The sequence below is a fragment of the Phodopus roborovskii genome, unplaced genomic scaffold (genome assembly GCF_943737965.1).
Source record: "Phodopus roborovskii unplaced genomic scaffold, PHOROB, whole genome shotgun sequence".
Lineage (NCBI taxonomy): Eukaryota > Metazoa > Chordata > Mammalia > Rodentia > Cricetidae > Phodopus > Phodopus roborovskii.
This window is the reverse complement of record NW_026126469.1, coordinates 27951822-27965146: the sequence shown is the minus strand read 5'-3', so window position 1 is coordinate 27965146 and position 13325 is coordinate 27951822. Positions and strand designations below refer to the sequence as shown.

Here is a 13325-nt window from a genome sequence, read left to right as displayed (position 1 = left end):
CTGGGGCTATGCAGATATCTGTACAACGTAAGAACAACTTTGTCTAAGTGCCTTGCATTAGCATACAACTTAACATGTTTCAAAGATGTAAACTTCCTTTATAGACAGGATTCATACTCCATGACATTATGTGGAGAAGGAAAAAAGCATTCCTAAGAACAATATTTAGTCTGGCCAAAATCTGTGTCAAGTTAGAATGTTTGAGTCCATGATCTGCTTGGCTACTAATTGTGCCATGTGCAATGGCATAAACAGGAAAAGCCATGAGAGGTCCCATGTTATGAGCCTTCAGCACTAACAGGGTACCATCCTCAGAACTCAAAAGTATTGTCCACGATGATGGAAATGCTTTTTAAGACTTAGCTAAAGTGGGAGATGTGATACATGGAAACTTTGACATGTTAAAGACTTTTAAAAACAACCTTTTATTTTAGAAATGTCAGTGGACATTTATTCATGAGAACACCTGCTTTTATGTAATTTAGCATCAAGCAGGGTGGATATTTTAGGCGCTTTTAAACCTTGTGGTAATGACCCCTTATTAGCCCAGCAAGACTGCATAAAAGCCTTGAGTACAGCAAACAAGGCTTCTTTTGGATCATGGTAACTTCTGAAGCTATAAACAGGAGAATGAAACAAAAGCTTAGTGGTACAGTTTGTACTCACTGGAAGAGACCTGCACAGCCTGGCCTACTCAGGGAAAATTACTACTAGCTAATGGGTAACTTTAAAATCTTTCAAGGCACTTCATTTGCTCATGTCTTACTGTATATCCCAGAAAAGATGGAGTTTGTTTCATGAACCAGAAGGTCTACTTTAGTCCCTTGTTTTCTCTTGTTCTGTATTTCCCCCCAAAAATTATTTGCTTGATAAAACTTTTTCTTCTTCACTTTATATACTTGGAAGCTTTTTTCTGAAATATATATATATGTATGTATGTATGTATGTATGTATGTATATATGTATATATGTATATATGTGTGTATACATATATACATATATATTTTTAATGTGTGTACATGTGTATATCATACAGTAATTTTTTGTTTTACACAGGAAAACTATTTTTGCTGACTTTTTTCACTTAAAGGTAACAACAGTAGAACTTGCTAAGAAAAATAAAAAGGTTCCATTCAGCTATTCCTTAAGATATAAATCTTTCCTGGGTCTCAATGGATACGAAATTATCTAGCTAATATAAAGGTAGATGAAATGCCTGGGGGAAGGGCCCAGAATGTTACATAAACCCCATAAGCATTCTTACTACCCTTCTTTGCTGAGAGTCTGCTTAAATGAAAGCCAGCCTGCTTGCTCACAGTAATCAGGGTATAAAGCAAGGCTGAGACCCTCAGGTGCCCAATTTAATTTTATGTGTCTGAGTTAAGTACTTAACAGCACTCTGAGCAGGATGGAGGCAAAGGGTCTCCTAAGGCTTTCTAGCAAGACAAGTGAACAAAGGAGGAAAGATTATTAGGCGTGGCCTCATAAAAAATGAACAGCTGAGCACAGCACCAAACCCCAAACCAAACCATAAAGGCAGATGACCAAGTGGACAAAAGGTCTGTAGCACACATAATAATGTAAGTGTCCATATTCCTAAAAGTACAAAGAATTCCTGTAAATAAAGTAGATACATACAAGAGCAGAAAAATGAACAAAGGTACTAAGAGGTGACTTACTTTACCTATCTTCTTATATCTATATATATATCTATAAATGTATATATATGTATATGTATAGATATATATATATGCAATATAAAAATATTGCTTAACTTCACTAGCAATGGAAGTGTAAATGATAAAGAAACAAGGTAAAATAAGATAAAAATAGAATATGCATTCTGTCTTAAAATATTTACCCTAAGTAAAGTATTATGCATATATGCAAAGACTTAGTTACTACTGGGATGCTCAGTTGAAATAGTGACAAACCAAAAACTTAAATTTCAGCTATCCATGAGTTAAACAACTTCTAGTTTAGGTTTTTCACAGAATGTCATGTAGGCATTACAAACTGATGGCAGAGAACTTTCATCCATAACTAGGTAGATACCAAGTTCACCTGCAGAACTAAAATTACCCATCCCCAGAAATTCTGATTATTAGGTCTAGTTCTGAGAAATACTTTTAATGAAAAACTTTGGCTAAGCTATATTTAATAACATAAAAATGCCCATGTTCTATTTAGGAAATTCAAAAGCTGTTTATAGGAAATTAAATAGTTATATTCATATTAAAAAAATAACCAAACAAACAAATCCCATAGAACAGCCTTGCATAATAGCAACACTTATGAAGTGAAGGCAAGAGGATTTGGAGTTCAAGGCCAACCTTTGCTATTGAGTGTATTTTAGGCCAGCCTGAACTACATGAGACCAGATCTCAAAAACAAAGAAAGATAGGAAGAAAGGAATGGGGAGAGAGAGGAAGAGAAGGAAGGGAGGGAGAAAGGGAGTGAAGGAGAGAGGGAGAGGAAATAAAACAACAAGCCTTCCTTTTCCTGATTATGACAAGCTACTTTTCTTCAGTGACCTGATTGGGGGAAATTTAAAGCTAAATAAAATATTAACAATAATAAATTTATATATGCTTCAACAAAGAAAAGAATAGATAACTCTATTTCTATGTTACCTCCCTGTAATATAATTATAGACTTGGTTGTTCACTGAGAGTAGCCTTGAACTCACTAAACAGCCCAGGCTGACATGGAGATTGCAATCACTGGTATACACCATCACCATTGGATTTTTTTTTTAATTCTTGCTGATTTTTCTCCTACCAAATTGTCACAATTAGTATGAACTACTTTCATATTAGAAAAAAATTAAGAATATGTTATATCACAAATTTATCCAAAAACATGAAGATCAAATTGGGGCTCAAGAGTTGTGGCAAGCTTTCTTTATGCATCTCTTTCCAAAGGCCTTTCACTTAGCTGTTATCTGTTATGAATCCCTTCTGTGTCATGTCCTTACCAACTTTCAGCTAGCCCAACACTGATGTATTACTATTGACCAATTCTAGACAAGGAAATAGTTACAGCCTGAGTGGTAACCCGTATTCTGTAGCAGCCATAGCCTTTGCATAGCCTAGACAAGGCATGCTGACTTCAGCAGCTGTAAGAGTGCAACACTTAGATGCAAATCCATAATAAACAGGAAGCCCAAACAATGGGAACAATGTACCTCTCCGTTTCCTACAGGCTGATCCACCCCAGCTGTTGCCTCTGCCAGAAGACAGACACCTGGTGACCCATTGGAATTGAGTTTCCCAAGAGAGGCTGCCTTCAGTAGTTCATCCATTTTCTTCCTAGTTTGTTCCTTTGCTCGAGCCAGCTCCCTCTTTATAACTTCTGAACCATGCCAACGCTGCCATTCGGCAAAGCAGTATCGAAGAACTTGTTTCCGGTTAAACTCAGTAGCCAGCTGTTGTTTTCTAAGAGACAGAGTATATCCATTTAAAAAAGAAGAAGAAGTCATTTATAGTGTTAGTGGATAATACAAATGAAACATAAGGCCAAAGAAGTTCCTGAAATGCTCCATCTTATTTACAGTAAACTAAATGGAATGACTTACATCTCGGCACCGCCTTTAAGAAGAAAAAGCAATTGTACTGTTTTATCTTCCCAATAAGGCATGTTAGTTTACATTATATATGCAACTATTTTGAAAAGAAGAATGCATTAGGGAAAGAGGGATTCAGACAGGGATGGAAATCTAAGTCAGGTAGGTTAGGAGAAAACTCAATAACTTAGTCATATCACCCTGTGATGCCAATAATTATGACTCATTACTGGGCGGTGGTGGTTCATGCCTTTAATCCTAGCACTCAGGAGGCAGATGCATGTGAATCTTTGTGAGTTTGAGGCCCGCCTGGTCTACAAAGCAAGTTCCAGGACAGCAACGGCTGTTACACAGAGAAACCTTGTCCCAGAAAAAAAGCAAACAAACAACAAAAAAGACTTATTAAAGTCTAAGTCAAACCCTGAAGGTGAACTTGGTAAAGACTGGCCCAGGGAGAAGATCACTGAAGAGGACCAAAGCCTTGAACTGAATGAGACTGTTGTGAAGACATTAGCTCTGGCTCTTAGGGAACTCAGCCATTTCTAGAGATTACAAAAAGACTTGTTTACTTTTGTATAAGACTGTTTTGTGTACATGCACATACATACTCAGACCACATGCACACATGAAGTACCCACAGAGTCCAGAAGGGGATGTCAGATCCCTCTGGAACCGCAGTTTCAGAAGGCTGTGACGCCTCACATGAGGGTACCCCAAACTGAATCCAGGTGTTTTGCAAGAACATCCAGTACTTTTAACTGCTGAGTCATCTCTCCAGCACCCATTTCTAGTTTTAAAAAATGTTTACAGGACTCCTGATGGTTACCTACAGTGAAACATGTTACACTGTAACTTACTATAGTTTAGATGTAAACTTAAATGAAACAAAAGTGTATATATGTCCGAAACAACAGTTTCACCGAATAGTTCCCCTTGCTACAGGAAATACACTGCTATTTCCAATCCAGCCATGAGATACAAGGACCTCAGCTGCCGTGGTTTCAACAGACCTTATAAAAAATGTGGAGATTGAACTCCTATTTTAACAGTATGAAGAAGCAGAACCCTGGCAAGGTAACTGAGAAGCTGGGGATCATAGCTCAGTGCTATAGTGCTTACCTACCAGCCAAACCATGAAAACGGCTAGTTAGGCCATGAAGGCTCTGCCCCTAGGAACAGACTGACGTTCTTGTCTTGGAGATGGCTTACCTATGAAAACGGAGACCTCCGCTCCTGTTTGTCCAGTGTGTGCTTGCTTGCCCTTGTCATGCCAGTACTAAGTCCCCAAATACACTTCTATTGTTCATAAATTATTCGGCCTATACTACTCTGCTACAGCAGCAGAAAAATGACCAGGACATTTTCCAACAACATGTATCATTATATTTAATTGATCTTTATAATGGTTTACTATAGAGTGGATGATGGCTGACAAACACTTGGTGACTGGCAGGTAGTTTCCATACTAAAAGTTTACTGTAAGTCATAATAAATACATATGTATTTTACTGTAATGAAGATACATTGTCTAAGGAGACTGCCTTGGTACAATTTTTAGACCAGGCAGTAAGTTAAGTAGCAGGGAAAGCTCTAAAGGCTAAGTAGGGAGACAAACAAAAACCTATAGTTTTTTTTTCCAGTGAGTAAAATTCATAAATTTTAGGACAGAAGATGCTTGTTGCTGAGTCTGATTAACGTGAAATCCAATTTACATCGATCTTCTCAAGAGACATGGGTGAGAGAGGCACCTGGTGGGCTAATATCATTTTTAAAGCATAAACAGCTCAAAGCAGCACTGGGCTTTTGACCTTCGGTTCAATTCTTTAGATACTATGCAAGGCAAAGAGAAAACCATCTCTAAGACACCCTCAAGACTACGAAGGTAGGACAGTGAGGAGAAAGGCGTGCTTGTTCCAGTGCTGAGATCCCTCTATGATGGCTGCCCAGGAGACCCGGGATGCAGACAGGACTTGGTGTTTGTCAGCTAAGGTGGAACGGCAGAGGACAGACACTAGAACAAGAGAGCCTCTTTCCACGCCTGCTGCTCTGCACTTCATATTCTGGCACAGTGACAGTGTCCCATATGAACCAACTTCCATACTTTTTAAAAAGACTGCACTAAAAATATATCTAGTTCTGAAAGGGGTGGGGGATGAAATCACCTCAATTTCATAAAACCTTAGTCAGACGCCATCGCTTAGGTAGATTCACCTGAAGAAAAGGCTTGAGGCACAGTTCCCAGGAACCATACAGAAGGACAGGGTGCCTTATGGAAAACAGCCTGTCCCAATATGCTTGTGAGCTAAATCAGAACATTTCTAGCAAGAGCGTATAAATTGATCATCATAATTACATAACTGCCTGCAAAGAAAGGCTGTCTCCGCAGGCCTATGAGTACAAAACAGGAACGATTTAAACAGGAATCCACGTGTGAACCGTCCTGCCCAGGATCACCACCTCTCCCCATGCTTTAGTGGAGGTGTGTAATGTAGAGCCTCCAAGCCAGGAGACCAGCTAGCAGATCTGGGATAGTGGGCAAGTGGCTGATGGTCTCTAAGCCACGATTCTTCCCCAGAAATGGTGCTGAGAACTCTACACTGTCCAGTCTTCAAATGATTTTTTTTTCTTTTGTTACCTTAAATATATAAAACAAAATCTAAAAATACAGAATGAAATCCATACATAAAGTATTAATGCGATCTTACAGCATGACTGTTGGATATCTAAACCATGTCTTAATGTTCACATTCTTTTTGGGTGGGGTCACACAGTGGGTATGTGGAGGTCAGAGGGAAACTTGCAGGAGTCAGTTCTCCGTCCACAGTGTAGGTTCTGGGGCTGGAACTCGGGTCATCAAGCTTGATGGCAAGTGCCTTTGCCACCTAAGCCACTTCCCTGACCCTGTGTCTTGAATTTTTCCAGGAGGGAATGGGAGAGGATAGATAACCACATGATCTGACTAAGTGCCGAAATCGGATGCAGAACACAACAGCAGCAGTGACAGGAGCAGCTGCATTTGGGATGAGCAGCTTCAGCAGGAACACGAAAGAGCAAGCTAATGCATTCAATAATGCACTAGGTAGCCCCCAGGGAAATAGGAAATATAAGACAATTTTGTTTAAAAGAGCTTTTGAAGTGAGCCAGGCAGTGCAAGCCTGGTCCTCTGACAGTCTTATTAGGAGCTTCACCAGATGCATATGCTATGTGGCTTCTGGCCACTCACCTGGGAACCCGCATGAGTGCAGGGGGGAAGGCAACTGAAAGCGATTAACAGAAGAGCTCTGTATATGATTCCCCAAAGAAGGCTGCACGCAGAAGTGTTAGGAATGTGGACAATCAAGGACTCTAGGAACAAAGAAGTGGAGGACTTGAGAAATAACACAGAGATTAAGGCATGTTCTAGGAGGGGCCAGAGGACAGGGAATGTGGGAGGGGGGGTTGGTACAGCCTAGAACAGGTGTTTCTTTGGAAAGTCCAGAGAAAGCAGGAGAACAGGACTCAAGAAGAGCCAGCTTATTCCCATCTTCCTGTAGAGCTGCCTATAAATCCAAGGAAGAAGGGAGGGAGGAGCCATAGACAGACAGCCAACTAGTGATTATACTAAGGAAATTGACACTGTTAAAACTTCAATACCACATCAAAGGTGTAAGTAACAGTTTCATGACATTACCTAAGCAAATGAATCTAGAAATGTTATGTTGAAATTATAGTATGATATTATACTGAAATTCAGTGAAACCATTAGCCACAATAACCCTTTCTTTCCATTCTATTTTATTCTATGTTTTGAGATCCAGGTCGACCTCCAGCTCCTGATCACCCTGCCCTCTCCTCCCGCAAGCTAGGATTGCACCATCACACACAGCACACTCACTACTTCTGAAAGAAAAGAGATGGATGGAAATAGAACGACCACAATTCCTATTAGGGAAAGCAAGATGCATTTGTAGGATAAGTGGATGAACTCTTGAAGTGGAGGTGCACAGGCTCCGAAAGCCAAGGAGGATACTACATTATGAATGAGAACAGAGGGATTTGTTGTTGCTCTAGAGAGGAGTGGGAAGAACAGAAGAGAGCTCACAAGACTGGGCCCTGCAGGGGAGCAGATCATGAGAAAAAAACCTCAGGGAACAAAACCATTGTGGGTGCAGAAACCAGGGATGTGGATTCATCTGACATCTGAATCATAGACAAGTGTTTTCAACAGCATCCTGTGACCACAGAGTCACCTGTGTCCTGCCACCGAGTGAGCAGTAAGTCCCATGGGAGTGACCACTCTACCACTGGCTCTCACCTACCTATGGGTTTCATTGGAGCAGGAATACTCCATCTGCTTAAGCTGCAGGGAAGGAAGCAACTGAGCCTTCCTTCACTAACTGGTTCAGTTATCACTGTAGCCAGTGTCCACTGAGGCATGTGGAGAAACCTCGCTGGGCACGATGAAGATGGTCCAGGTCTGAGTTTTCTAAAACAGATTCTAAGATGATATTCAACACTTCTGAGCTGGGGGCTCAGAAGAGGCAGCAGGAACATCATCTCCACCTTTCTCAGATAACCTGACACTCCTTAACCACCACTCTTGGTTCTCACATCACAATCTAAAGCAAATTGCAACACAGCAGAAACTCATGGGCAGCCTGGGAAACCATGACTAAGATGCTGTTTGTCTGAACTGGGAGGCAGTACTGTCTGGTAAAGCATTCCGGAGACAAGGCTGCCATCCCACACTGTCTCCACTTGGCTCTGTGAGAGTCACTTTTACTCTCCGGGCTTTCTTTTCCTCATTTGTGAAATGTGGGGCTGGATCTGACAATCCAAAGGTGTCATCCTGCTCTAGGATATTTTTTGTTCTAAAGCTTTATAGTAAAAAAAAAAAAAAAGTATTATAAGTTAAATATTTTCTAACTTTAACTGTTAAAACAATCTTAGTAACCATTCTGAACATTTAAAAATAGACACCTGAAAATAATTCAGATACCAGACTAAAAGTTCTGAGCTCTTAAAAAAAAATTGGCACATTATACTATTATGAAATCTCTATTTAGTGCCTTTATATTTAAACTGTTTAATTGGAATGGAATCCTGAGTTCTCCAGATTTTTCTTCTACAAGTTTCTTCTGGCATGCAAGTCTTACAGGCGGCTTATAACTTTAACATTTCTCTTTCTACTCTGTGCCCTTACACGGTCTCCAGTTTACCTTCTTTACCCAGAAAACTCCCCACCATTCAGTTTTCCAGGAGGCTGTCATCCAAGTTCATTCATGGGGGAGACAGATTAAAGGAGAGTTCTCTCCATTGGCTCTTTCCACTAAAGATGCACCCCATTGTACAGTTCAAAAGAGTCATCCTCCTGCTTGAGAAGCTTTAGAAACACACCTAGACTCCTTGTCCTGGCACACAAAGCTTTCCATGGGGGCTAGAAAGGCTCAAGGGAGAAGAGCACTTGCTGCTCTTAACAAAGGATCCAAATTTAGTTCCCGGAACTGACATGGGGGCTCACAACCATGTAGCTCCAGTTCCAGGGGATCTGATGGCCTCTAATGATTTCTACGGGCTTCTGCATACCTGTGTTACACACATACTCATGTGGGCCCACATACAGACACACAAATTAAAAACAAAGAAGAGAGAAAATAAGCAAGCAAGCTGGCTAGCTTCTCAAAAACTGATGGACTTGAAGACCACATGTTTATCTCCATCCAAACCAGAAGACTACACTCCCACACTGATGAAGCCTGTGCTACACAATCAGCGAAGGGAACATATTCCTCACTGTGCAATATGCGGAACACCTGCACTGTCTCTAGATACTGTTTTTCTCACACAGCTGAGTTGAGGACAATGGACCATGTGCCCAACGCCTATATAACCTCATGTGCCCAACGCCTATATAACCTCCCAGGTCTCATGCCGTCATCGTGTTGCACAGCTGTGCCTTTCGATGTAACAACTCTTCTACATACCACTCACTTCTTTTTATACCCTGAATGAATGGCAGTGTTGTCAGTAATGATTACACATAAGATCATAATGGTTCCTTCTGTCAGTGACATTGATTCTAGAATAAAAAGTGATGGGCTGAGGGAGTGTAGCCCGGTAGTAAAATATGCAAAGCCTTGGGTTCCAGAGCCAGCACTACTAAGCAATAACAAAGCAAAAATAGTACGCGCGCGTGCGTGCACACACACACACACACACACACACACGCGCGCGCGCGCGCGCCATGCAAAGTTAAACGTGGAAATGAAGAGAGAAAATGTATTTAATTTTAAGATAATGAAATAAAACAGGCTTTATTTTACAATAAATTTTGTGTGACACAGCAGCAGAAAAGGGATTTGATATAAAGGCGTCAGAGCCCTCTAAATGAGGTGTGGAACAAAAGACAGCAGGGTGGGAGGAATCACTCTTGGCAGGTTGGTCCTCCCAGATGGATGTTCCCTGCGTCCTTAATTAACATTCTATGTGCAGACAGCGATTCTATCAATGAGAATTATTGGCATATAAACCAAACTCCCTCTTCAGAACTGTGAGATGGTACAAGGTGCAGTGCTGCTCTTTAGCAATTGAAGCCCAATCTTCTTCCCTTTACAGAAAGGGAATGGGCTTCGTCGGTACATTTTAATCAGATAATCACTTTCTTCTAATTTTCAGTTACATTTTTCTAGCTGGGGGTAACACAGGAGAACAGATCACTGTTATCATAGCTGATTCCAGTGGATAGCTTTTCTGGAGTTGATTTCTGGACTCTTCAGAGGGAAGATGTCCTAGATAATAAGAACAGCAGAAGGATTTTCAGGGTCTAAGTAATGTACCTGTTCTCTTCCCTCAGGTCATTTTCCAAGGCTCGGGTCTCCCGCTCCAACTTCTGGGATCGTGTATGGTCTCTCCAGGCTCGCAGGACCCTCAGCTGAAGCTTCCAGTCAGACAGGGTCCCAGCTTTCCCCAGCTTAATCCTATGGTCCAGAATCAGCTTATGCCAGGCAGAGAAATACCGTTTTTGACACTGAAGTGGAAACATTTGGAAAATCACCACCAATCAGCTTTTGTGTTTCAAATATGCAACACTGACAGCCCTGTTCTCAGATTTTCCTATCACACTTTTTTGAACAAATCTATTACCTGTGATTCTGATGGAATTGAACAAAGCTTAATTCTTTCATGCTTATAGTGTTGAGAAATATTTAAGTCAAGCATTGGAGGCAACCACAGCTTCATGACTTAAACTAAAATACTCAGTTCTCATTACAAGGCACTGGTCCTGTGGTAACCGGGATAGCAGGTCATATCATAGACATGAACTGGAGACCTGCAGAGAGCTGCTTCCGACATGACCTGCCTTTAGCTCACTCCGGTCTTGAGCATGACTCCTGTCCTTCATGAGAGAGCATGGAAATTCTCAGGGGAACAGAATGGGGCCTCTCTTCTTTGAAAAAAAGACAACTAAAAATGACAAGCTGGCTAGGCTACCACTAATCATGTCACCGAGGTTTGGAGGAACAAGCCTAGAGATGTCCAGACCATCATGTGCCTATGCAGCCAACAGCAAATCAGAGAAGGTCTACCACCCCTAACAAAGTCCCCATGGCATATTTTACTCATGATACAGGTCCAAGGAGAAAAACACTGCTACTCAGCCCTTGACTATATACTCTGTCCTCATAAAAACATGCTGTTCTTCCTTTCAACACCAACATACGATGTCCCACTTTCCCCTCTCTTCATATTAACTTCTGTCTTTCTTTTCGGCCCCTCCCCTGCCCATCAGTACTTATTTCCCACAGGGAGCCTTGTGGCTGACTCCTCCCCCATCTGTAAGATGCCACCACCATTTCAGAGGGAGCTCTGCATTCTTGCACTAAGGCAGTTACTTCATCAGAATCTCAAGTTTACTGACTTCCAAGAGACTGTAGCACTCCCAAGAGAAGGGAATAGGACCCTTAAATGGGGACAGCAAATCCGACAGGAGCTCCAAGTATGAGATCAAACAAAGCAACATCACAGCAAGTGGCTTTTATGGGAAGGATGGGTTTCAAAGACTTTAGCCTAATTCACTGTGTTCTTCTTTGTAAAAAATACTTACAGGATGCTATTTCAACATTTACTAAACACCTGCCAGTGTTTGAGTTTGGGAAGTCTAAACAAAGTTGTTGAGGAAACAATCTCTACTTTTGGAAGGTTATAGGAAAAAAAGAAACAGAAATAAAAGGCCGGGGCCAGTGAGATGCCTCAGCTGGTAAAGGCACTTATCCTTGGAGCCTGACAACCTGAGTTCCAGTCTAGAACCCCCGAGAGGAGAGAACTGACTTCACAAAATTGTTCTCAGTGTGACTTTGTTTTCTATTGCTGTCATAAATGCCATGACTGAAAGCAGCTCTGGGGAAGGAAGGATTTACGTGGCTTACGAGTTATAATGCATCACTGAGGGAAGTCAAGGCAGAAGCTTGGGAGGCAGGAACTGAAGCTGAGAACATGGAGGGAGATGCTACCTATCTGGCTTCCATCCAGGTTCACATCCAGCTACCCTTCTTATGCTGCCCAGGCACACTTACCTAGGGATGGTAGAGTGTGCCTACGCCTACTGCATGAGTCAGCAATCAAGAAAATGTCTCACAGACAAGCCCACTGGCAATCTGATGGAGCCCATTCTTCAAGGTATGTCAGGCTGACAACATAACCAGGACTTGCTCTGACTTCTACATGTGTGCCCACCTAAATGCATCATGCACACACACAATAATTAATTGAAAAAGACCAATAAAAATACAAAGAAAGATATGCTAGACTTCTTGGAAGTATACTACTTGACCAGAATCATTTTTTCATACAGGATATCAGCTATGTTCCCATTTAGATAAGCATACACTGTTATAATATCTCGAGAGAAACCACGTCACTTCAAATGAGGGCACATTTTCTAGAATCTCAACTCAAATATATTGGGAGGGGCATAAGAACAGGAAAGGGAGGAGGTAGAAGAGGAAGAAGGGGCTTGCTAGATACAGGATTTGTCTTTATCTATGACAAGGGGGCACAGAATATAGCATCTTAAAATATTTTTTTTTAGATTTATTTATTTCTATGTGTGTGAGTGCTTTGCCTGCATGTATGTATGTGCATAAGTGTGCCTGGTGCCCAACGAACTCAGAAGTAGAATCTGGACCCCCTGGAACAGGAATTAAGGATCATGGAGAAGCTACCATGTGGATACTGGGAACCAAACTAAGGTCCTCGGAAAGTATAAGTTTTATGTGTAAGGATGTTTTGCCTGCCTGTATGTCTTTGTCTTTGTACCACTTGAGTTCCTGCTGTTCATGGAGGCCAGAAGAGGGCATTGGATCTCCTGGAATGGGAGTTACAGATGGTTGTGTTCTACAGTGTAACCTGGGTTCTGTAGAAGAGCAGCCTGTGCTCTTAACTACTACTGATCATCTTTCCAGCTTGGATTTTTTTTTTTTTTTTTTTTTTTTTTTTGCCTTTCTTGTCATAAAGTTCAAAGTAACTTCTATGTACTATTACACTTTAAACTGTTCATTTATTTGTGTTTTTAATGATGCTAGAGATCAAATCCAGGGCTATGCACATAAGCAAATAATATACAGCTAGGCTACACCACTAGTCCTTTATTGTTTTACACATACTATTTTATTAATTCTTAGATCATTATGATAAAATCAAAACATTAAGTATTCTTATGATTCACCTCGTTGAATTAAAACTTTAAGTAGACTAATGCTGGATGATGATTAAATTCCAAAAG

The 13325-nt window shown here is 41.0% G+C and overlaps 1 protein-coding gene across 3 annotated transcripts in view; it reads right to left on the bottom strand.

Moving 5' to 3' along the window:
- The window catches only part of Ccdc191 (coiled-coil domain containing 191), a 61024-nt gene that overhangs the window by 22141 nt on the left and 25558 nt on the right, over positions 1 to 13325 (bottom strand). For all 3 annotated transcript variants that reach the window (XM_051191512.1, XM_051191513.1, XM_051191514.1), the window contains 2 exons: positions 10381 to 10571; positions 3188 to 3437 (listed from right to left, as the gene is read on the bottom strand). In XM_051191512.1, the coding sequence (XP_051047469.1) occupies positions 3188 to 3437; positions 10381 to 10571 (441 nt within the window). The remainder of the gene's footprint in view (positions 1 to 3187; positions 3438 to 10380; positions 10572 to 13325) is intronic.